Source organism: Hevea brasiliensis, chromosome 2, assembly GCF_030052815.1.
Source record: "Hevea brasiliensis isolate MT/VB/25A 57/8 chromosome 2, ASM3005281v1, whole genome shotgun sequence".
NCBI lineage: Eukaryota > Viridiplantae > Streptophyta > Magnoliopsida > Malpighiales > Euphorbiaceae > Hevea > Hevea brasiliensis.
Window position 1 is genome coordinate 124,142,149 of NC_079494.1, and position 25,952 is coordinate 124,168,100.

At 36.1% G+C, this 25,952-nt stretch overlaps 2 protein-coding genes across 4 annotated transcripts; one reads left to right on the plus strand and one right to left on the minus strand.

The window, feature by feature from the left end:
- Positions 1-176: 176 nt before the first annotated feature.
- On the minus strand, positions 177-5,068 carry LOC110657752 (cationic amino acid transporter 9, chloroplastic). Of its 2 annotated transcripts, XR_009147119.1 has the most exons (9): positions 4,743-5,068; positions 3,869-4,281; positions 3,358-3,534; positions 3,009-3,233; positions 2,747-2,923; positions 2,311-2,547; positions 1,549-1,638; positions 1,129-1,438; positions 177-1,042 (listed from the first exon to the last, which is right to left on the minus strand). XR_009147119.1 is itself a non-coding variant. In XM_021815103.2 (8 exons), exons 1-8 carry the CDS (start codon positions 4,978-4,980, stop codon positions 1,295-1,297), a joined length of 1,701 nt encoding a protein of 566 aa, XP_021670795.2. In that variant the 5' UTR covers positions 4,981-5,068; the 3' UTR covers positions 1,110-1,294. The 2 variants fall into 2 exon arrangements, 1 of the variants encoding a protein (XP_021670795.2); XM_021815103.2 differs by lacking the exon at positions 177-1,042 and having other exon boundaries at positions 1,110-1,438.
- Positions 5,069-10,451: 5,383 nt separating this feature from the next.
- LOC110657750 (protein ARABIDILLO 1) lies at positions 10,452-25,479 on the plus strand. 2 transcript variants are annotated; one of them, XM_058142975.1, is made up of 13 exons: positions 10,452-10,945; positions 11,212-12,627; positions 13,071-13,229; positions 13,315-13,395; positions 14,309-14,440; positions 15,144-15,271; positions 15,640-15,727; positions 21,902-21,996; positions 22,575-22,638; positions 22,953-23,128; positions 24,050-24,271; positions 24,750-24,834; positions 24,994-25,479. In XM_058142975.1, exons 2-13 carry the CDS (start codon positions 11,272-11,274, stop codon positions 25,168-25,170), a joined length of 2,763 nt encoding a protein of 920 aa, XP_057998958.1. In that variant the 5' UTR covers positions 10,452-10,945; positions 11,212-11,271; the 3' UTR covers positions 25,171-25,479. The 2 variants fall into 2 exon arrangements, with proteins under 2 accessions (XP_057998958.1, XP_057998957.1); XM_058142974.1 differs by having other exon boundaries at positions 10,452-12,627.
- The last annotated feature ends 473 nt before the right edge of the window (positions 25,480-25,952 follow it).

Genomic DNA, 25,952 nt, shown 5'->3' on the forward strand with positions numbered 1-25,952 from the left:
AAGTTATCTGATGCAATTTGAAATATAAGTTAGATGCCTTTGTTGAACCTTTTTAACTTCTTTCAGGAAGCAGATGCCCTTTGCTTCTTTATTGCACCTGTGAAATAAGCATGATATATCACTCTATATGTTAAAATGCACTTTAAATTGTGAATCATTCCTGGGAAGAGTTCTAGTAACATTTAAAGTTTTTTCCTTCAAATGATAGGAACTGTTAAATCTTTGGATTTGCGTTCTCTTAGGAAGAGTGTGAACTAGGTAAGTTTGAAGTAAAGATGCATCATACATCTTTCATAATTTGTAATCAGTTACCTATCTGTTATATAACTAATCTGTAACCCTCACTATCTTTCCCAAACAGGGTGTAATTTTTCAAGCGAATCTGTGAAATTTCTATGTTCCATTCTTGAGCTGCAGTTGACTTGAGAATCTTTACAGGTGACTTTCCACTACATTGAATATAATGAGTCAGGCCATCGCATTGACAGCACCTACTTACAGGGCTCTCCTGCCAAAATTCTCATGGGCACAAATGCATTAGTTCCAGGTGGAAACACAAATTTCTAGAAATTATTATGGTCTGGACTACATTTTAAAGAGCTTCATTACACTCTTCTCAACCTATTTTTCTTTTTTCAGGTCAAAGAAATGCATGCGATAAAAGCAGTAGATAACTTAGTATGAATAGCAGCAGTTGTTTTGATAATTCTGTAATTTGCCTATTTTGTAGCGTCCAGGATTGCCAAAGGAGGAATATGGCATTCTATTCCGATGTATGCAATTGACAGGCTTTTCTTCTGCTCCCCTCTCTCTCTCCCTCTCTCTCTCTATCTCTCTCGCTTCAGTTCTTTTTCCATTTAAAAAAAAAAAAAAATCCACTTACTAGTTTGGAACATTGTCTAAAAACACAAGTTCTGCTTGGAATTTGACTGATGAGTATATCGATTGAATGCAAATCTTTTCACCTTTTGAACTCATTTTTCCTCTGATAACTTGGTGGCCCCAATATTAAGTAAAGCACAAGTAATGTGTGAAAAAATGGCTGCAATTAAAGGCAAAATAATCAAAGCTTAATACAGATATATACATTCAACAATAGAAGAGGAAAATAATGTATAACGCATTCACCTTTATTCCATTCCTATGTTTCAATACATCTCCATTTCTGAGAGGATTCCTACAAATAAATGTCTTCAGCCTTACAGATGATACATTGTAAATACAAATATACAATATAATCATTGCTACAGACAAGCAGCCACACCATCGTTGTCTAACACTGAACATTTAATTACTAACTTGCTGCTTCCCCAGGAGCTCTCCGGTAAACAACTATCTCATCTGAACTTGGTTTGGCATTATATTGCCCATAAAATGCATAAATTGCAGCCATGATGATGCTCAGGACAAAGAATCTCACCCATGCTTCATGATGCAGCTGCACAAGAAAACAATCATAGCATCGTTAATTGTCTTTTAAATACAACGTTCAAACATAGGCCACAATAAGGAGGCATGGTTTGTGAGAATGGGACTACGTTAGCACACCTGAGCAAACAGGAAGATGTTGAAGAAGATGCCAACAACTGGCACAATTGGAACACCAGGACAAGAAAATCCAGGAGGATCCGTGTAAACCTAACAAATAATGGAAGGCATTAGAGAACTCAGAAGGCACAGTAAATCAAGACAGGATAGGCCCTACTCCTCCCTTCATATCCTCAATAGAACATTTTCAAACTTTTATTTTTTTCATTCATTAGAATTATAACCAAGGTGTAATTGTGTAGACAGTATATCTAATCCTTTCCTGTCAAAAAAAATATAATGGGAAAAAAAAGAAAAAGACCAAACATGTCTGGTGACAAAGATAATACTGCTCCATAAAAATCACAAGGTACCAAAAAGTTCTAGTTCCAAAATCCTTTTGACCAGACGAGAGTAAAAATACATAATGGTTGGACATGTCCAAGGAAGAGATCCAGCATTGTAATTTCAAAAATGGCTGTCATGCTTTAAGATCTCAACTACTTATGTCTTTTGGCTTCTAAAGAAATCAAGCAATAAAAATTATCATTCCAACAATCAAGACAAGCAACACACTAGAGATCTGAACTGCTAACATGACAGGAGATTGTGAATTCAAATTAAGCGAAGTAGAGTGCTTCATTAAAGCAACCTTTTGACCTCTACAACTGCACAACCAGATCAGATATTTTCCCCTATTAGAAGCACCTATAGCCTTTTATAACACAGAATTGTGGCCGATTATAAGATATATATATATATATATTACAACATAATACTCACTTGACGAAAATAAAGAGCTGCAGCAGCAAGTACAGCTATAACAATTGCTATAACCAAGAAAACAACTGAAGCACCATAACGAAAAAACAGACCAGCAGCAAAGCCACAGCAGGCAACTATGATAAGGCAAATGACTCCTTCCTGCCAGGCTGAAGTCCACCTTGAAGAAACTTGACTCACTGCCTTATCCTTCCAACGCAGGGTTACTACACAAGCTGAAACAACAGAATAACCTGTCTGCAAAAGTTTAATGTGATGTGAGGTGCATATAACCTGCTAATAATAGTTAAAGAAAAAAAGGTACTAGTTCACTAGTCCTGGTTACTAGCACAATACATGTCCATATATTCAGAAGATATATATTGCTGCATCCCAAATCCGAAAAAAAAAATACCAGATGATTATGGTACATAAAAAAAGTATCAGCATGACGTACCAATGAACCAACAGAAAGAATGTGGGAAAGCACATGCACATTAAATAATCCCCCCAAAATGCTGGCAACAATACCAACCCAAACTTGAGAATGAATAGGAGTATGGTGCGTTGGGTGAACTTTAGCAAATATAGAAGGCAGTAAACCATCTCTTCCAAGCCCCAGGTACAACCGAGACTGCTCATAAGAAACACAGCAAAATTCACATATGCAAAGCCATATAATAGTATGCCAATTGTGTAGAAAGGCTGAAGCAATTCACCTGAACATAAAGACCAACTAAAAGAGTGGTTGTAAGTCCAGCAACAGCACCTACGCTGATTAAAACAGAAATGAACTTCAAGCCCTTGGATTTAAAAGCCTCAGCCAAAGGAGCATCTTCACCAAGGAGATTGTAAGGTACCATCCCAGTGAGCACTAAACAAACTCCAATATACAAGACAACGCATATAAAAAGGCTTCCTATGATGCCCAGTGGCAAATCCCGCTGAATATCAAAAAAAATTGAGAAAAACAAAAAGCATTCAAGAATGAGATGGCTTTGAGACATTATAAATATTGCATGAGTTACAATAGTTTACACTAAATAGCATCAAAACAACAAAACATGCCTGTGGTCTCTTTGCTTCTTCAGCTGAATTTGCAACAGCATCAAACCCAACATATGCAAAAAATACTACAGTTGCACCAGTCAATATTGCTTTAACACCCTTCGGAGCAAAAGGAGACCAATTTGAAACATCAACCTCAAAAGCACCCACAAAGATGACAATGATAACAATAACAATCTGCAACAGAGTCAAAATAGTTGTTATATCTGTTTAGATCTTTTACGCAATGTTTATATAAACCTTCAAGATCAAAACTTAAGAGTCTTACATGTCAGCGAATTAATCAAATACTGAATTTAATTTCAAAAAATAGATAAATAAAACACCAAAAAAAAAAAAGAAAAGACAGGTCAGAAACAACACCCCACCCCCTTAGATCATAGGGTGTAACTTTTCCATGAGGTGCAGAAAACATATTCTTTCCAGTCCTCAAGACTTACACACCATTTATCTAATTATCATCTATAAAGAAAGAAGAAAAATAAATAAGAAGGGAAGTGGGATAAAGCACCTTTGTCACAGTCATGAAAAAGTTCAAAGTCGAAGATTCTCCAACACCCCAGCACAGAATTACAGTCAGAAGAGTAAGGAGAATTGGTGCTAACACGTTGATAGAAAGTGTTCCTCCGAAGAATTCTTGACCACCATGTCCAATCCAGCTTGGAATGTGATCTCTAAAAAGGGGAAAGAGTTCTAAAATTGTGACTACATAACTTGCTAAACTTCGCGCTATGCTAGCTGCCCCAATGTGGTAATCAAGCATCAGTTGACCAAAAACAAGGAAAGCAGTGATTTCATTGAAAGCTGAATATGCATACAAGTATGCTCCTCCAACAACAGCAGGGAAACGAGAAGCCAGCTCAGCATAACAGAGTGCATTTAATATACATGATACTCCGGCTAGTATGAAACTAATTGTGACTCCTGCATCACAATACAACAGCGCGATAATGAGCATCCTGGACATTGAAATTCATAAAGCAAAAAGGCACATATATTTTTCCTAAAATGAATAGCTCAGATTTTCACATAGGAAGTTTACGTGAGGTATCTTTAAATAAGATTGAAATCAATTTAAGACAATAACAATAATCACTTTTTGTTTCGAAATTTAGCAATCAAATTAATTCATCCAAATTCATACCAAACATTACAAAACAAGAATTCATGAATATCTGCACGACAATTTAAAATGCAATTCGGTAAATAGATAAAAAGGGGGAGGGGAAGGGGGGCCGCGCAGGGGGAGAGAATTCAATTGACGCTGGAATTCATACATTAATCTGAACAACAATCAAATTGAAGACCCGAGGATCTTAAGAGACATCATAAGGATTTGGATAATGAAACAGTAGAAGGATAAAATAGTGAAACAGAAAAAAGACCAGGTCCAGCATCGCGAGCGACGGTTCCGGTGACGACGAAGATACCGGCACCAATGGAGGCACCAACGCCAAGCAGAATAAGATCAAAGAGACCGAGACGGCGGACGAGTCCATCGGAGGAATTTGTAGCGACGATAGTGTCAAAGGGTGAATTTATAGGTTTGGTCCTGCGAGCAGAGGACCAACACTGAGAAAACCAGGAAGGCGGTGCTTTAGAGAAAGAGTTGCTGCTTGCCATCGACAACGGTTGCCTGCCTTCACTGTTAGGACCAATTTAGATTTTCATTTTCAACGCGTTATGGTTTCTCCTTCTATTTATACGGCGTCCAGGTACACTCCGTTGTCGTCAGCATCTGTACCAGGTAAAAAAAGAAATAAAATCCTATTGGAATCCTATTAATAAATGTGAAAAATTAATCCTCTCAATACGATTTTAGCTCCAATAATATTTGTAAATTTATAATATGTAAAATTATTCATTTTAATATAATTTAATGTATTATAAATAATTTATAACACTCTAGAGTAATTTAATTCAGTGATTAAAAATATATTATTTAGATATTAAATTTAAACCCTCACACTATTAATTTTCTTATAAAAAAATAATTTATGATAAATATTAATTATATAATATATTTAATATTTATTGAATAGTATAAGATTTAGGTAAAAAAACATTGCTTTTATTATTGGGATTGCTTGCTTTTTTTTTTTTTTTTTACCTGTAAATCATAATTGTATTTCATGCCTCAAATGAATGAAAAATTAAATAGGGTTTCATTGCAGAAATAAAAGGCCATAAATCAATATTAGTCCCCTACTAAAGAATCAAGTCTAAATAACAACCCTAGCCCATAACCAAAGAAACTTAATAGAAATAACTAACACTTCATTTGAAGCAAGTTTTTAAAGGTAAGATAATGTTTTTTTTTTTTAATGTAATTAAGATATATAAACTTATTTGGGAAGGAAGTTTTATGAAGAGGGTAAGATTTTTGAGAATTTTTAAAACTTTCAAAGACTTCAATTTCTCAACCCATCAAATTGGAGTGTTGGAAAGGTTTTCATAAATTAAATATTAGTTATTATCAATTTTTATCTTCTCGTACATTTGATACAAACAATATAAGGTTAGTAAACCATCATTGATCTTACATTCCTCCAAAACAATGTAATAAATCTAAATAACATAAGGTTAGTAAATCATCATTTACCTTACATTCCTCCAAAATAACGTAATATTAAAAAATATCACCTTGCTTTTCATTATTTTATCTCACCTTCTTTAAAAAACATTATCTTATCGCCTTACACTTCTCCCAAATGAAGTGTAAACAACCTATAAGCTTTTATCTTTTCTGCAGCAGAGACTAGGCTAGAGCAAGCCACCTGTCACGATCCGATCCCATGGGCTGGACCGGTACTAGAACCTGGGCCGGCATGAAGCCTCTGAGGCCCGAAGTAAGTCTTACTGTTTTCAAATCTATAATCAAGGCTCAAAAACTAAGGCCCAACATATAAATAAAATAAAAGTAAAATATTTCATTTTAATTTAGATCAACCCAACCCGATGATTATCAGCTACTAAAGCGAGGGGAGCCCAGCTCAACCCTATTACCACTATATATAAATTATTTATATATCATAAACATTTTTGTTTAGTAAAAACTAATAACTCAATTTAACACCGTCTCTAATAAGATTCCTAATACTGCTAACACATGCAGAGTTCTATATTATAAATTTTAGAAAATAATATTACAAATAAATAACTGTTAATGAACCTACGAGGAAGAAAGTGAGTATTTAGCTCATAGAGTAAGATATTTATTTTACATATAATTTCTATAACTATCTAATTTTAATGCATCCTTAGAAATGAAATGCATCATCTTCATACAAGTATTACAAATCATATTAGGTCATATCAAAGATAATCTGGAGCACTCACGCACTTTTGTCAAATCCATACTCACACATACATATATGAAGAGCTGATTCCCCTACCCAACTTTCTTAATCCAAGGCCTACCAGCGAGATCAACTTAAGCCAGACTTTTGCTTAATAATCCATATGCGGGGGTCAGCGAGATCAACTCAAAGTCATACTCACCCCGACTTCCTCAAGAAAAGACCAAGCCCCAAGCCAGACTAGCTCAAAGCCAATTTGCCTGTCTTACCCATATGCATATATACCACATACACACCCACTCACACACACAACTCTAGATTATCAAAACACAGTAACCAAAGTAATATCATCAAGTATGAATGCAAAGCAGGGTATGCCTAATATTTAACTACATAAATATAAGTATAAATGATGCATGAGCATGTCAGAAATATAATAATATTAAAATTATAAATAAAATAAATATCTACTCACAGATTGACCAGAAACTACTGCGGTGGCTTAGGAGAGAAGGATGGCTAATTCTGATCACCTAGACAATTATATTATAAATCCATAAATGCTAACCCAAATCAAGGATTTTAAAGAAATAAGGACACCCTAATTTTATGCCAGAAATCTGACAGAATCTCCCTTGTACTTAAGACCTACCCAACTTGCAAAATAATTTAAATAACAGTTCTAAAATCACAAGTTCATATTCACATCCCATCAATATCACATGACTCCTCCTAGGCCCTCCAAATCAGTCAAAACTCATAATATAATATAATATAACTATCTTTATATATATATATATATATATATATATATATATATATATATATATATATATATATATATATTTATATTTTCATTTTTATTTTTATTTTTTTTAATTATCTTTCTTTATTTTAAAATCCCATAATATTAATAACATAATATTTTCTTTTTATTTTATTTATAATTTAAAAATTCAGGTTGTTACACCATCGGAGGCAATGCATGGAGCTTCCTTCATCCATAGACCAACAGATACAAGTCACACTAGCCTAAGCAAGAAAGAAACGCCTACCACTTGCACAAACAGAGCTGCTCTATGTAATGAAGAAAGCAAAGGGCTCAGCACTAATGGCATGGGAGAGAAAAAAAAAAGCAGGGTTATAGCATTCTTAATCTCTTATAACTGTAGAAAGCGAGCAAACTGCTCTTTAAACATTGACTTTACAAACCCTAAGTAGCTCTTCAAAACCTCTCCCAATTAAAGGCCTTCTGCACCATAGGGGACCACTGCAACGCCCCTAAGAAGTAGTAAAAGAGAACAATTTCAACAAACACAACTTCCACTAAACAGATTTTCAACATATAACACTCTCACCATTGAAGCAAAAAGATCTGTCCAAACAATCACCAAAATCAAAACTACACAATCCAAGCTAGAAAAGGAGAGAACCTAAGCCAGCCAAATGAGATGTCATCTCCTATCTCAAAGGACAAAGAAAACCACTAAAAATGCACTCAGTTAAACTGAGAAAACTAAAACTGAAGAAAAACTCTAGAGAGGATTTTCTATCTATATAACTCTAAAAAGGGATATATTGTTAGGCATATTATTGGGATTGCATGCTATAAATGCATATATGTAACATTTATATAACGCATGCATCCATAGTTTGGAGTCAATATTAAAGCATAAGTTACATCAAAATTTATTGTAAAAAATTGGATGAATTACTATAAATCTGGATATTATCTTTATTTATTAATTTAATTTTTTTATTATTTTATTAATTACTAAGGCTGCAACGCCCCTACTCTAACCACTAGAAGAATTGTCCACTTTGGCCTACTCCATCCTGAACCTCACGGTTTTGTCCCATAGGTGGAATGGAGAACTTCTCAGGAGGTCACCCATCCTAGCCTTTCTCTTAAGCGAGCATGCTTAACCCCGAAGTTCTTCAAACTCTCCAGGCCATTCCACCTAAAAGGCGCTTCTAGTGATTAATTTTCTCCATTTCAATGTATGATTCGATTCATTCTTGTGCCTGCATTTCACTACTCCAGGTAGCCTCGCCATCCTATAAACCTATCGGGAGTTTACTCTCTTATGCCACTCCCCGCCCTCATCGGACCGCTTTCCCAGGTCGGGTTGTCACAGGCCCACCAACTTTTGCCTGGTTCATCCTCAAACCACACATCTACTGGAGGAGGGTCGACTCTGATACTATCTATAACGCCCTTGCTCCAACTACTAGAGGAATTATCTGCTTTAGCCCACCCTATCCCGAGCCTCACGATTTTGTCCCATAGATAGAATGAAGAACTTCCCAAGAGGTTACCCATCCTAGCCTTCCTCTCAAGTGAGCACGCTTAAACCCGGAGTTCTTCCAACTCTCCAACCCATTTCACCTAAAAGGCGCTTATAGTGATTAATTTCCCTCCATTTCAATGTATGATTCGATTCATTCATGTGCCTCGCATTCCACTGCCCTAGGTAGCCTCGCCATCCTAAAAGCATATCCAAAGTTTACTCTTTTATACCACTCCCCGCCCTCATCGGATTGCTTTCCTGGGTTGGGTCATCACAAAGGCACTCTATTCAAATTTTCAACTCCTTATTGTAGAACCTTTCTAAAGTGAGAGAACTTTTTTTTTAATTATTTTTTTAAATTTCTATATTACCTCACATCTCCTTCTCCCTCTATATAATGGTTGAGCTAAGATATTATTTTTTGGGACTAAATAAAAAATATATTGTAATTATAGTGATATATAAAATTTAGTGTACATATAATTATATTATAATAAATAATTTGCAAATTTTCTAATTTATAAAGTTTAAATTAATTAATAAATAAGTAATAAAACAAATTAAAATATTACTTATCCATTAAAAATTTTTAAATTTATAATCAAATATTTAAAATGTAAATAACTAATAAATTAAGTTAGAATGCATTAATTTTAAATTGAAATTTTTATATTATATGCACATATTATGATAGAAATATTTATGATTTTTCTTAATTTAAAGTAAAATTTAAATAAAAGTTTAATCACTATTAAATCACAATATTAATTTATAAAGTTAATTCAATAAAAATAAATTAAAAATAATTATATATTATTATAACTTATTAAATTTGTAAAAAATTTTGAGGAGCCATGGTCTTTCGCCCCTGCCTCTACATATTTATCTCCCTCTCTCGTCGTTCTCTCTCTCTTTCTCTATCTCCATTGTATCTTCATCACTCTCTTATTTTATTTTTTTTTTTTTGTCTTCTTTTCATGTCTTTCTATTTTGGTCTCTCCTTCGTCTCTCTTTCCCCCTTTCTCTAGCAGTCCTCTTCCCGGTTTTCTTTTGAGAACCATTTGTTTCATCCATTTTGTTTGGAGTTTATTGTCTTGTTACCTCTTCAAACAAAAGTGGCTTAATTATATAACAACTTATGGGCTTATTTCAGCCCATCGTCTCAATTTTAATCTATATTTTAAAAATATTTCACTTTATTATATAATATCACTTAAAACTCTTTTTATTTAATTTCATCAAAAATAATAAAATTAAATAAAATATTACTAAGAGAAGAAAATAAATAAAATTCAAGATTTTTTCTTAATAAGGGCACGAGCCTCTAATATTTTAAAAGAAATAATGAACGAAATAAAAAATTAAAAAATGTACTAATCTATTAGTATAAATAAGAAAAGAGTCAATAAACAATAGCAATATTGAAAAACTCGAGTAATTCACCCTAAGCAAGACAAATACAAACTAACAAGTTTCGAGAAATGATAATTCACTGTTTTAACTGAACATGACGTTTGTTAATGGAAAAAAACATAGATAACAAGATCCATTTTTTCACAGATAAAGAATTTTATATTTGAAGAAAGACTTGTATTAGGCAATGGAGGCGATTCCCATTTGATACTGCCTTATGTGCAGTGGTTTCACACCTTTTCATCCACAGCCTAAATGCAGTCATTCAATCTTTTTTCTATTTGGTCCTTTCTCGCACAGACGGTCTCTCTACTCTCTTTCTTTTACATTTGTTGCCTAATCGGAAATAAATTAGAGGAGAGAGTAAACATATATGTTTGGAGGGTTTCTTTCTTTCTTCTTCTCTCTATCGCGCGCCTGAATTCATCTAATATCCTTATTGTTTTGTTTTGGGTTTTCTTTTTATAATTTATTGAAGCTCCATTGACGTTTCTTCTATGCAGTTCCTTATAAGGCAACTGATTTATTTCACAAGCTTCAACATTTAAAAGTTTACACGGAAGTTAATAAAGCTCGAGTTCCCAGGTATGAGAAAGCGGTGATTGCTTTCTCTGCAATGCATTTGTAACTCAAAGACTTTATTGGGCTACCTATATCGGTGGCGTTTTAGGGTGACTGTATTACAAATCTTAATCCTGCGTGATTTATATGCGCAATTCTATTTCTTATCTAAAAGATTAGGGTTTTTTAGTTAAAAGAGCATTGATTTCCTGGTCTCTTTTCGCTTATCTGGGTTTTAAGTTCAAAGGGTATGTTCTAATGGGTTTTGTTTGTTTCTTCACTGGTTATAGGAATTAGGTGTCTGAGGTCCAAAGGTATTACTACCTGATACTTTTTTATTTGATCGAGATATGAGTCGTAGGGTGCGGCGTAAAGTGGCAAAGAAGGGAAAGGACAAGGTGTTTTTGCCTAGTCTTCCTGAAATTGATGATGAGGTTTCATGTTCTGATAGCAATGAGGCTGTTGATTGGACCAGCTTGCCTGATGACACAGTAATTCAGGTATTTTCCTGTCTAAGTTATCGTGACCGTGCAAGTTTGTCATCAACATGTAGGACATGGAGGGCTTTAGGCGTTTCTCCATGCTTGTGGACTTCATTGGATCTCCGTGCCCACAAATGTGATGTTGCAATGGCGGCTTCACTTGCTTCTAGATGTGTAAGTCTTCAGAAGCTTAGGTTTCGTGGAGCAGAATCAGCTGATGCAATAATACATCTCCAAGGTAGGACTTTGCGTGAAATAAGTGGTGATTACTGTAGGAAAATAACAGATGCAACTCTTTCTGTGATTGTGGCTCGGCATGAGTTGCTTGAAAGCCTCCAACTTGGGCCTGACTTCTGTGAGAGGATCAGCAGTGATGCTATAAAAGCAATAGCTTTTTGCTGTCCTAAATTGAGGAAACTTCGGCTGTCTGGAGTTAGGGATGTTTCTGCTGATGCCATCAATGCCTTGGCCAAGCATTGTCCAAATTTGATTGATATTGGGTTCTTGGACTGTCTCAATGTTGATGAGGTAGCACTGGGAAACGTAGTATCTGTTTGTTTCCTCTCAGTTGCTGGGACGTCAAATATGAAATGGGGTGTGATTTCACATCTTTGGCATAAGCTGCCTCAACTGATTGGGTTGGATGTTTCAAGAACTGATATTGGTCCAACAGCTGTTACTAGATTGTTATCATCATCTCATAGCTTGAAGGTTTTGTGTGCATTGAATTGTTCAGTTCTTGAAGAAGATACCACCTTCACTGCAAATAGGTACAAAGGCAAATTGTTAATTGCCCTTTTTAGTGATATTTTTAAAGGATTACTATCGTTATTTGCTCTTACTACAAATTCAAAGAAAGTGAACAATGTGTTTTTGGATTGGAGGAATTCAAAGACCAAGGACAAAAACTTAGATGATATTATGACTTGGCTAGAATGGATCCTATCTCATACACTTTTGCGTGCTGCTGAGAGCAATCCTCAAGGTCTAGATGATTTCTGGCTAAAGCAAGGTGCGTCAATATTACTCAGTTTAATGCAGAGCTCACAGGAGGATGTTCAAGAAAGGGCAGCCACAGGCCTTGCAACTTTTGTGGTCATTGATGATGAAAATGCTAGCATAGATTGTGGAAGGGCTGAAGCAGTTATGCAAGATGGTGGTATACACCTCCTTCTAGACCTTGCCAGATCCTGGAGGGAAGGTCTACAGTCAGAGGCTGCTAAGGTTATTTATTATTATTATTATTATTATTATTATTATTATTATTATTATTATTATTATTATGATGATGATGATGATGATGTCATTAGGTGGGGAGGATTGGGGGATCGGGGACTCGAACTTGGCTCTGCCAAGTGCCAAGTCAAGTGCTATGCCTTTAGTCACTGGACCAATGCATGCTAGGCCTGCTATGGTTATTTCATCTGTGGAGATATTGTGGCAATAATCATAGCCAGTTATTATGTGGTCCAATCATTTTAAATAATATTTAAATTCCATTATTCCAATATAGTGAGTGGCTTAATCAGTTTTGGATCAATTGTTTTATTGTTTTGTATAATCTCCACTACCTGATTACCAGTCCAATAACTTGCATACTCCTGAACTTGATTTTCCAATGAAAAGGTGGAATTCAATTGAATAAGTTATTTTGTTAAATAATGTAGGCTATAGCAAACTTGTCTGTGAATGCAAATGTTGCAAAAGCTGTTGCAGAAGAAGGAGGAATCAATGTTCTTGCTGGGTTGGCAAGGTCCATGAATAGGCTAGTGGCTGAAGAGGCTGCTGGAGGACTTTGGAATCTCTCAGTTGGAGACGATCACAAGGTTGAAAACCTTGTGTTTCATTGTGTCTATTATCACAGGGATTATGTTCTATACTTCTAATTGTATGTTTGAAAATTGTTGTCAGGGTGCCATTGCTGAGGCTGGTGGAGTAAAAGCTTTAGTTGATCTTATATTCAAATGGTCCTCTGGCAGTGATGGAGTTCTGGTGTAGTCTTTAATAACCTGTGCAACATCTTTTTTCCCATGAAATACTTCAATTGTGTGCATTACTTTTTTTTTTTTTTTTTCTTTTGCACACAATTCAAGTACTCTAGAGTCAAAGGGTTTTAAGTTAAGTAGAACGAAGACAGAATACATGCATTGCAAGTTCAGTGAAGGCCAAACTGGTGATAGGGAAGGAGTTAGTTTGAATGGAGTGGCACTGTCCCAAAGTAATCACTTTAAATATCTAGGCTCAGTCCTTCAAGTAGATGGGGGATGTGAGGAGGATGTTAGTCATAGGATTAAAGCCGGATGGTTGAAGTGGAGACGTGCCACGGGAGTTTTATGTGATCGTAAGATTCCCAATAAATTAAAAGGAAAATTTTACCGTCTGACCATACGACCGGCTATGCTATATGGTAGTGAGTGTTGGGCACTGAAAGAGTCGTATGCATCTAAGATAAGAGTTGCAGAGATGAGAATGTTAAGGTGGATGAGTGGTCATACTAGACTAGATAAAGTCCGTAATGAAAATATTAGAGAAAAGGTAGGAGTGGTGCCAATTGAAGATAAGTTGAGAGAAGGGAGATTGAGGTGGTTTGGTCATGTGAAGCGTAGACATACGGAGGCTCCAGTTAGACAAGTAGAACACATTAGGCTAGATGATAAAAAGAAAAAAAGGGGTAGACCTAAATTGACTTGGAGGAGAGTAGTACAGCATGACTTAGAAGCATTACACATTTCTGAGGATTTAACCCAAAATCGTTCAGAGTGAAAAAAACGAATCCATATAGCCGACCCCAAATTTTTGGGATAAAGGCTTAGTTGAGTTGAGTTGAGTTGAGTTGCACACAATTCAAGTAGCCATTGCATGATATGCTAATTCTTGTGCTGGTTTCCATTTTTGTGTTTTTCAGGAGCGTGCAGCTGGTGCTTTGGCTAATTTGGCAGCTGATGACAAGTGTAGCTTGGAGGTTGCATTGGCAGGTGGTGTACATGCTTTAGTGATGCTTGCTCGTAACTGCAAGTTTGAGGGAGTGCAAGAGCAGGTCCGTCAATTTCCGTTTTTAATTGCAGGTGGAGAAGAAAAGTTCATAATGAGATATCTGAAAGAAACATTTATCAATTATTACAGTATGCAGTTCATAAAACTGTAGACCAAAATGAGATAATGGAAAAGCCTAATTTGATAGTAAACCAGATTCATTTTGCATAATTACATAGATTGTTCAAAGCTTTATTAGAAAATAAATGTTGTGAGAAAGTTCAGGTTTTCGCAGTTTTGGATGTGATAATACCTTAATCAAGGTTCAAGTTGTGGGGACAGATAAAAACTTGCTCAGATAAAAAGCACACATGCATTTCCAGTTTAAATGCCTTCAACGAATAGATAGCTCATAAGGGTATAGTCGACTTCAATGAAGAGATTCTGAAATTCTAAGTTTGAAATTTCAGAGGTTGTACAACTTTACTGGAATTATTTCTTTTTTATGGTGTGTTGTGTTAGCTGTAATGTGTTTCCTTTTGTACCCAGCAATCCTAGCCATTTTATTGTACTTTACGTTATCTAAATAACTGTGTTTTACTCATGCTAGCAAATGACATCTGGTTTCATTCTTAAACACTGCTCTGTTGATGTCTGGTGATTCTGTGCTCTGTGTATTTGTGCGTGTGTGTGTGTGTTTTATTTTTTGGATTAGGGATGTGGGATTGATCTGTTGCATTTAAATTTGTCAACTTGGGTTTTGCCAGGCTGCTCGTGCCTTAGCTAACTTGGCTGCTCATGGAGATAGCAATACTAACAATGCTGCTGTTGGACAAGAGGCTGGTGCTCTTGAAGCACTTGTTCAACTTACGCATTCACCACATGAAGGTGTCAGGTAATTTATTGATGCAGTCCCAATTTATATTACTTTTACCTCAGCGGCTTTCAGATTTTCGGTAATTATCTTTTCTTTTTGTTCATTGCACATAATTATGTATCATTATCTAATAATTCTTGGCCTTTTTTCCAGCCATTTTTAGTGAAGAACTATGTTAGCTTATGTGTTTGAAAATCATAGTTTATTCTATGGTTTTCCATTGTTGATGTGTAGATATCTTAGACACGCATAACTCCACTCATAGTTGCCACAGTTAAAAAAGTATTCTGTAGGAAAATTGTAGTTTAATAATAAATGGGCCAATTATATTATATATTGGCGGGCTTTATCTAATATACGCTATTTAAACTGCTCATATTAAATAGGCAGGAAGCAGCTGGTGCTTTGTGGAACTTATCATTTGATGACAGGAATCGTGAAGCAATTGCGGCAGCTGGCGGTGTTGAGGCTTTGGTATGATATTTTGACTTTGCTAAATCTTGAATCTTTTTACACTTTATGATAGTCATGGCATGATTTCGCGCAATAAGAAGTGCTTTATAGGATGTGCTTGTAGAAGACAACAAAGTGCCATTCAGTTGACTTGCTTGGCTGGAAGAACTAATGAAGCTTTTCATCCCCTAATTATTTTCTTATTTAGTAACTAAATGACACATTTCTGATGATACAACCCTAAATGATGTACTCCTTGTCAAATAGAAATACTAGTTTTGTGCGTGTAATGACAAGTGATTAGTGATAAGAATTAATGAACACTAACAATACCTTTGGATTTTCTTTGTTTAAGTTGATGTGTTATGATATAAAATTGCTAGATATTTGATTCATTGATGAGAAAGGTCTGTTTTTGGGAGGGAATATTTTGTTTTGCCTTGTTGCGGTAAAAGAGTCATGAAACTGAATATGATAATTAAGTAATAAATACATTCACCTTTAGAAAAGTCACGTATCTGTTAAGATATGTACCATAAATAGCTAGAATATATATATCTGTAGTGATTGTGTGAATATATTTAGATGCTAGAATCGTGGCTATAATTACATATTTAATTAGGATTGTATTTCTTATGTAGTTGTCCTGTACAGATTATAAATTGACACCATTGGCTTGAGGGAATAATCAAGCTCTTCAATCATTCTCAATATTCTTCTTCTGTTCTATTTTCTCACATGGTATCAGAGCCTCGATGGGTCTGACTTGAAATCTGAAACAAAGTCCTCATAGGGAGGAACTTTCCCTCTTTTTTCGGTCATTTTTTGGGAGTCCATGGCTATCACAGCCTAGCTTAGTAGATTACCCAGCCCAGGATCGGCCTCTCCATTGACCGCCGGCGAAAGACTCCGGTACACGCGCCTTCACGTGCCGGCGCGTGAGCCCTCTCCGGCGACCGTCTATAGCCAGCGCTTCTTCACGTCGACTCGCCAGCCTTAGGCGACCTTAACCACGCTAGTCCCATCACCTGTTTCTCACTTTTTTTGTCACTACCTTTTCATACAGTAGGCTTTTTTGATGTATTTCAGTGTCCTCTTGCCAACATATCTGAGATTGAGGAGTTCTCCAATACAGCCTTCAACATAGGTTCTGAGACTCTCAAACCCATATCCAACAGGTTCTGAGATTCTCAAACTCATATTTTCTTTCATTGGTAATTCATCAGCTATTATTACTGTTAAATTAGTAAGAAGTCAAAATTATATGTCTTGGGCTGCATCAGTGGAATTATGATTTATGGGGCAGGGGTATGATGACCACTTGGTTAAAAATGCCATAGATATAGTTTTAACAAATAGAGCTAATTGGATTAAGATTGATGCTCAATTATGTAGTCTTTTGTGGCATTCTCTAGACCCAAAATTACTTAATATTTTTCAGTCTTGTAAAACTTGTTGCAAAGTGTGGAGAAAACCTTATATACAAATGATGTGTAGCGTATTTATAAGGTAGTATTAGATATGATTCATCTGCAGCAAAATCAATAAGATATGTCTATTTATTTAGGACAGGTAGAATCACTAAAAGATGAATTTAATTCTATTATGCCATGTACTGATAATACTTTTAAGCAACAGCGGGACAGGTTCTTCATGGTTTTGGCATTGATTGGGCTAAGATTTGACCTTGATTTTGTTAGAGACCAGATATTAACTAGTCCAGTTGTTCCCACTCTAGAGGATGTGTCTGCCAGGCTTCTACGCATCTCACTCAATAAGAATAATTTCTTCATAATTGAATCTTCAATTTTAGCTGCACAAAGTGGAAACCAACCGAGACAAGGTACTTATCAGAGAGGCAAGGGTAAAAGGCTCCATTACACTTATTGTAATAAGATTAATCACACTCGAGACACTTGTTGGACCCTTCATGGTTGACTACCACGCCCCATTCAATCAAATAATGTGGGCCGATCAATGACTCATATGGCTCAATCTAGTAAAAATGGTGTTCTTCCATTACCTGATGGAAAGGATCAGGTATCAGATTTTATCCTATTAACTGGAGCTGATTACAAGGAGTATTTGCAATATCAAACAGCCAAATAGCAATCTTCTAATGGTGCTCATTCTGGTAATTCCTTTGCTTGTCTAACACAGTCTTCGCTCACTGGTCCTTGGATCCTAGACTCTGGTGCTTCTGATCATATATCAGGTAACAAAAGTCTTTTCTCATCTCTAGTTTCTCCTTCGGTTTTGTTTAAAGTTACTTTGGCTAATGGTTCACAAACTTTAGTTAAGGGCATAGGAGAAGTAAAAATCTTTCCATCTATTCCTTTAACCACAGTTTTGTTCACTCCATAATGTCCATATAATTTAATCTCTATTAGTAAATTGACTAAAAATCTGAATTTTTCTGTCATCTTTACGGCTAACTCTGTTGTTGTGCAGAACCGGAGTACGGGAAAGATGATTGGAGTAGGAAGTCAGTCACAAGGGTTGTACCATCTCTCTACTTCAAATTGTCCAATTGCTCTTGCCTCTACCACTTCCGTTGATCTTCTTCACAATTGTCTGGATCATCCGAGTCTTGCCAAATTGCAAAATTAGTTCCTAGTCTTTCTAGTTTATCTTCTTTTGAATGTGAGTCCTGTCAACTTGGAAAACAAAGTCGTGTTTCCTTTCCCAAGCGAGTCAATAATAGGGCTAAGTCCATGTTTGAAATTGTCCATTCATACATTTGGGGTCCAAGTCGTGTCAGTACAACTTTGGGATTTCATTATTTTGTTATTTTTATTAATGATTATTCTCGTTACACTTGGTTATTTTTAATGAAGACTCGTTCTGAATTATTCTCTATATTTCAAAAATTTTCTACTGAAATACGTAATTAATTTGGTGTTTTTATTAAAATACTTCGTAGTGACAATGCAAAAGAATATTTGTCTATTCCCTTTATTCATTTCTTATCTTCTCAGGGTATTACTCACCAAACTTCATGTGCTTATACCCCTCAACAAAATGGGGTTATCGAACAAAAGAATCGTCATCTAGTTGAGACTGCCCGCATTTTACTCATTCACCATAATGTTCCTCTTCGTTTTTGGGGGAGATGCTATTCTTACTGCTTATTACTTAATTAACTGAATGCCTTCTTCTGTTTTGCAGAATCAGAGTCCTCATTTCATTTTCTTTCCCAGACCAAGATGTCCATCAGTTATCCCTACGTGTATTTGGTTGTATTTTGTTTTGTTTATGATAACACTCCTGGCAAAGACAAACTTCAGCTCAAATAAATAAAATGTGCCTTTGTGGGATATTCTAGGTTTCAAAAAGGTTACAAATGCTACAATCTACTTACAAATAAATACTTTGTGTCAGCCGATGTAACCTTCTTTGAAACATCTCCCTATTTTTCCTCCAACACCGCATCCAAGTTTTTTATTCCCACCGCCTTATTAGTTCCTACTCTTCCTCCACCACCAATCAGTCCATCTCCTCTACATGTCTACTCACGTCGTCCTCATCCTCCCGCTAACATCATTGATGCTCCTTTGCTTGATACAGGTACAACACCAGCTCTTGGTGACTCTCGCCCTCCTTCATTTTCATCTATTCTGGTCTTGCCTTCAACAGACGATGCTACTCCTCCCAATTGCCATCTGAAAAGGCATTCGTTCGTCTCGAAATCCTTATCCTATTTATAATTTTGTGAGTTATCATTATTTGTCTCTCTCCTACTATGCTTTTGTCACCACTTTGTCTAATGTATCTGTACCTAAGATTGTTAGAGAAGCTTTGGAACATCCAATGTGGTGTAATGCAATGGTTGAAGAGATGACTGCTCCCCATAACAATGACACTTGGGATTTGGTGCCACTATCGAAGGGCAAATCTACTGTTGGCTGTCGATGGGTTTATACAGTTAAGGTGGGGCCTGATGGCAGATTGATAGGCTTAAAGCTCGCCTTGTTGCAAAGGGCTATACTCAGATCTTTGGCCTCGATTACAGTGATACCTTCTCTCCCGTGGCTAAGATTGCCTCGGTTCGCCTTCTTATTTCCTTAGCTGCCATCCATCACTCGTCACTTCATCAACTGGCTATCAAAAATGCCTTTTTACATGCTATGCTAGCTGAGGAAGTTTATATGAAGCAATCACCAGGGTTTGTTGCTCAGGGGGAGTTTGATTTGGTGTGTCGCCTACGGCGTTCTTTATATGGCTTGAAACAATCTCTGAGAGCATGGTTTGGACAGTTCAATACTGTAGTCCAACAATTTGGAATGTCTCGGAGTGAAGCTGACCATTCAGTATTTTTCCACTATAATGGCCATGATAAGTGCATTTATCTCGTTGTTTATGTTGATGACATTGTTATTATAGGAAATGATCATGTTGGGATCTCAAAACTCAAACAACACTTGTCCAGTCATTTTCAGACTAACGATCTTGGGAAGCTAAAGTATTTCTTGGGGATTGAAGTGGCACAATCCAAGACAGGTATCGCCATTTCTCAAAGAAAATATGCTTTGGATATACTGATAGAGACGAGCATGTTAGACTGTAGACACGTAGATACTCCTATGGATTCAAATGCCAAACTTGTTCCTGGACAGGGGGAGCCATTGGAGGATCCTGGTAGATACCGGAGATTGGTTGGAAAACTCAATTATCTTACAATCACACGCCCAGACATCTCATTTGCTGTAAGTGTGGTCAGTCAGTTCCTTCAAGCACCCTGTAGTAGTCATTGGGATGTAGTTATTCGGATACTCAGATATATTAAAGGAGCTCCAAGACAAGGCCTATTATATAAAAACAGGGGTCATTCACAGATTATTGGTTATTCAGATGCAGATTGGACAGGTTCTCCTTCAGACAGACGGTCTACTTTAGGATATTGCATTATGATTGGAGGTAATTTGATTTCTTGGAAAAGTAAGAAGCAAGATGTGGTTGCTAGGTCAAGTGCAGAAGCAGAATATCGAGCTATGGTTTTAGCAACTTGTGAACTTATATGGTTGAAACAACTTCTCCAAGAGTTGAAGTATGGAGAACTTAAACAAATGCAACTAATCTGTGAAAATCAAGTTGCACTTCACATTGCCTCTAATCCAGTGTTTCATGAGAGAATGAAACATATAGAGGTGGATTGTCATTTCATCAGACAAAAGATTGAATCTGGATGTCTTGTCACTAGATTTGTTAGCTCAAATGACCAATTAACAGATATCCTGACAAAGTCTCTCAGAGGCTCTCGGATGGAATATATTTGTAACAAGCTTGGAGCATATAATTTGTACGCTCCAGTTTGAGGGGGAGTGTTAAGATATGTACCATAAATAGCTAGGATATGTGTATCTGTAGTGATTGTGTGAATATATTTAGATGCTAGAATTGTGGCTATAATTACGTATTTAATTAGGATTGTATTTCTTATTTAGTTGTCCTGTATAGATTATAAATTGACACCATTGGCTTGAGGGAATAATCAAGCTCTTCAATCATTTTCAATATTCTTCTTCTATTCTATTTTCTCACAGTATCGTTTGGCAATGGGCAAATCATCATTAGGAAGTCAAATTGCACATGCATGCATCCATGCGACATAAATATATTGACATATATTTTTGCTGCTTCAAGCTATTAATCCAATGTCTTGTTTTTAGTTCTTTCTCCAGGATTGTATAGGAATTAGGAATAAGGGTGATAACTTTACTTTTTACCTTTTTCCATGAGTACGAACATCAATGCGACATCTTATTATGCTATAGTTGACACTTAACCTAGGTATGTGGCATGTCTAGGATAAGGCCATTCTTCTAGTTTTTCTAAACTTATATGCTCTGAGAATGGGTAAACAACGATAGTATTTCTTCAGCTTACTTAACCAAATGCGTAGTTTTTGAGTGACAAGTATAAATCATGTTCATGGTATCATGCATGTGAAATTTTGCTTAATCAATGTCTTATAAGAAATTTTTTTTATTGATGGTTATTGCTGAAACTATTTGAGATATTTCTTTATAGGTGTGTAATGCAGCCAATGGCTAAGTTCTGAGGGTTGTACAATTTCCTGACTTTTTACAAATTTTCTTGTGGAATTCTTATGATTGCAATTGCCAGATTGTAGCATGTTCCTATATAGTTGAAAGTGCCACTTAATGTTGAAGGTTTGATCTTGTGGCTATTCAGGTTGCTCTTGCACAATCCTGTTCAAATGCCTCCCCAGGTCTACAAGAGAGAGCTGCTGGAGCTCTTTGGGGATTGTCAGTGTCAGAAGCCAATAGGTATGTGGATTAGTTTTGTTTTATTTTTATTTTTTAAATTTTTTTTTCCTTTCATTAGAGTTAATATTGCTTAGCAAATATGTTTATATTCGTTCTGTCTTTACCATCAAAACCCAAGAAATCCAGTTCCCTTCACCCCATTGTGTGTAGATTCTTCAAACCACAGTGGTCTTCCTGGTGAAGGCAGAGATAAACATTGGCTGCAGAAAGTGGGTGGTATGATACACGGTTTGATAAAATGAATTTACAAATAATCCACATGGTGCCTTATATGATTGAGGATGGAACGTTAATCCCTACCAAAAACGTGAGAAAAAATGTCCGTTATTTAATTAATCTCAATAATTTACTTGCAGCATGTGATCATTGTAGAGCTAGATAAGGATGGCATGCCTGCATCATCAAAATGACACAACTGGACTTGTATGATTGATCAAATTATTTTTGTCCTTTTTGAACTGCCAACTGCTTAGATATTTTTCATTTATCTTCAATCCTTGCAATTTTATATTATAGTTTTTCATGGCACTGTGGTAATGTTATATATATGCATATGTTTGTTTGTTGGTCTTTATTAGCATTGCCATTGGACGGGAAGGAGGTGTTCCACCTCTGATTGCTCTGGCACGATCTGAGGCTGAGGTTAGTGTTTTGATTTCATAGTAGCCAATGTGTCTAAAATTTCTAGCCATCTCAAGCATTTCTCTGAGAGAGATGTGAATGAATGCATCACTGGGCATTTTATTTATTTGTTTTTCATGTCATGATAAAGAAGTACTTAACCTTTTTTGTTCGAAGTTTTAAATTGTATTCCCTTTTTTTTACTGTAACTTCAGTATTCATTTTATCCACCTATTCTTAAATAAGTGGACGACTACTTGAAACTTAACAACTTTCCTCGTGCTTTTCCTGTTGCTTGTAGAATGTTACTGAAACTCTATATTTTTCACTTTTAGGATGTCCATGAAACTGCAGCAGGGGCACTTTGGAATCTTGCTTTCAACCCAGGTAACGCTCTGCAGATAGTAGAGGAAGGTGGAGTTCCCGCACTTGTGCATCTATGTTCTTCATCAGTATCAAAGATGGCACGCTTCATGGCTGCATTGGCATTGGCATACATGTTTGATGGAAGGTACCAAGTCCTTTGAAATCCCCATGTGGTTCTGGTCTGTGGGTTAACCATCTCCTTTCTGTGTCCATGGACTGCATATAAACATACTTAACATTCCTGGTAAGTTGTGTTGACAATGTTTGTTGAAGTAAATCTATTTCGTGGCCACCGAAATTGCAGTCTCAAAAAATAATATGAAGTACTTCTGCTGTCCCATTATAATAGTCCTTGTTTCGTTCTTTTAAGGGATGTCCTGTAATATCCTTGAACAAAAGTCAAAAGGTCAAAGCTACTCCTTTTCTCATGATATTCTTTCTGCAAAATTATTTATATATATGCCAAGCAAAATAATTGCTATTAAAATATGAGTGTAATTGATGGTAAAATTGGAAAATTAACTTTGGAGCATATATCTGTCAGTCTGTGAATGCTATTGCAGTTTCCTGAAATATCAAGTCTATAGGACTGCTTTTAGGGAATGTAAGACATACCTGATTGCATGAAATTGTAATTAACAGGGAAATAAAGCTTCTCCCCTCCCTGTTCCCCAAGCATCCCTCTATTATCACCTTGAGAAAATAGAAAAGGGAAAACATTACTATGGTATCCCTTTATTTGGGAAAGGTTTTATTTGACGTAAAAAATTTCAGAAGGGCATGCTAGTCATCCCTGATTAATCCAAATGTTTAGTGTTTACACATAATATGTGTTCAAGTTCCAACTCTGATATTTTTTTTATCATGGATCCTATAAAATACTTAAAAAGAGAAGGCAGAAAATGCACTTAATTGCTTGATATCATTCTCTATTACCTCTTATTAGAACTTGTGGTATTTGTCTGTTTTCCAGCATTTTAGAGACCCTTATTATTTCATACATAAATCCTCCAATAATGAAGCAAATTTTGATTAAAATAATACTTTATATTTTCTCTTTATGCAGAATGGATGAATTTGCATTGATAGGAACTTTGACAGAAAGCACTTCAAAGAGCATGAGCTTAGAAGGGGCTAGAAGGATGGCTTTGAAGCACATTGAAGCTTTTGTCCTAACATTTTCTGATCAACAGACATTTGCAGTTGCTGCTACATCATCAGCTCCAGCAGCATTGGCACAAGTAACAGAGAGGGCTCGTATTCCGGAAGCAGGACAACTCAGATGCAGGTTTTTTTTCTCTCTTCTCAATCCTGTTCTGGGAGTCAGACCCAAATCACTCTAACTTCTTACCGTTTCAAGACATTTATTTTCCATATTTTACTGCATGGAGCAGCAGAAATTAAGAGTTGGGCATATGAGATTGCATTACACAATTGTTTTTGTGTTGGACTTCTGATTTTCTGAGATGCAAAATTCTCGTTTCTTATACTACATCCCAGTTTCCTGGAGATCTTTTCTGTTCTACACCTAAGGTTATGCTGAAACCTACTTAGGCTATCATGTCTTTTGGCACTCCTTGTCTTCTTGGGGTGCACTACACAAATATTCTTCATTTGAATATAGGGTCATCCAATCTTCATTGTTGTTCATCAGTCTATCTTCTCATGAATGAATTCATATCTACAGGTTCACTGTTTATTTATATTAATACCTGCTAGTCTTGTTTTGATATTACTGACTGGGCATTTCTTTTTTGGGGTCGTAGTGGAGCTGAAATTGGACGATTTGTTGCCATGCTACGAAATCCCTCTTCTATACTCAAGGCTTGTGCTGCATTTGCTCTTCTCCAGGTATTATTGCATGAGGAGATCCCAAAACTGCCTCTCCCTAATCTCTCTCTCTCTCTGAAAATTTGAGGCTCATTGTCACTATTACTCTTCCCGTAAGATTGATTGGATGAATGTTCTTATCCTAATGATTGATTGTTTGACTGTGGTACTCTCCTGCAGTTTACCATTCCTGGTGGCCGGCATGCTATGCACCATGCAAGTCTCATGAAGAATGTTGGAGCTGCACGAGTCGTTCGTGCTGCAGCTGCTGCAGCAACTGCACCGCTTGAAGCCAAAATTTTTGCAAGAATTGTACTGCGTAACCTTGAGCGCCACCAGATAGAACCTTCAATATGAAGGCAACTCTCAAACCTGCTTAGTCATTGATGGAGCCCTATCCACATATAAAGCACTTCCTTTCTTAGTGAAGGTGAGAATTCCTGTGTTTTGTAATCTCAATGTAGAGAGCCAACCAACGTGCTCAAGCAACAATGCTCAATGTAACTTCTTTCCCTTCTCTCCCCCTATTTGTTAGGTATGTAGAGGTGGTTTTTTGGTTTTGAGAAATATTTTTTTGTCTTCTTATTGTAACAATTCCTCGTCATATATTATAAGTACTTTTGGTGGGGGATTGATATAGAATAATCAGTTGCCCCTTTTCTTCTATTTTATCTTTATATTCGTTGTGGCATTCCTTCCATATAATGATATCTGAAGCTGTTTGAGACTTATCGAGGCTCCACGCTTGACATCTTTGAGACTCCTGTGGAATCTGAGTTTACAACTGACTTGGGTGAAGTGGCGCAAGGTCTCGGTTGCAAACTTGCCATGCAATTTGCATTTGATAATGGTAGATTCACCATTTCCATTTCATGAACTCCAGGCCATGTGAATAGTTATACTTCATAATGGTTGATGAGACCTCTTGGTACTTCGATAGCGTCCAATAATTGTGGCGACAAATTTGAAATTTATGCATCAAAGGCTAAAATTATATATTAAATAAGATTGTTAGAAAGATCTGGTTAAGGGGAGGCTCACAAGTGCTACAAAAGTTGAGGTCAGCAATAGGACCACATTGGCATTTTATTTCTGTACGATCTTCTGATAACACTTATTTCATCTTTTGAATATTGTGG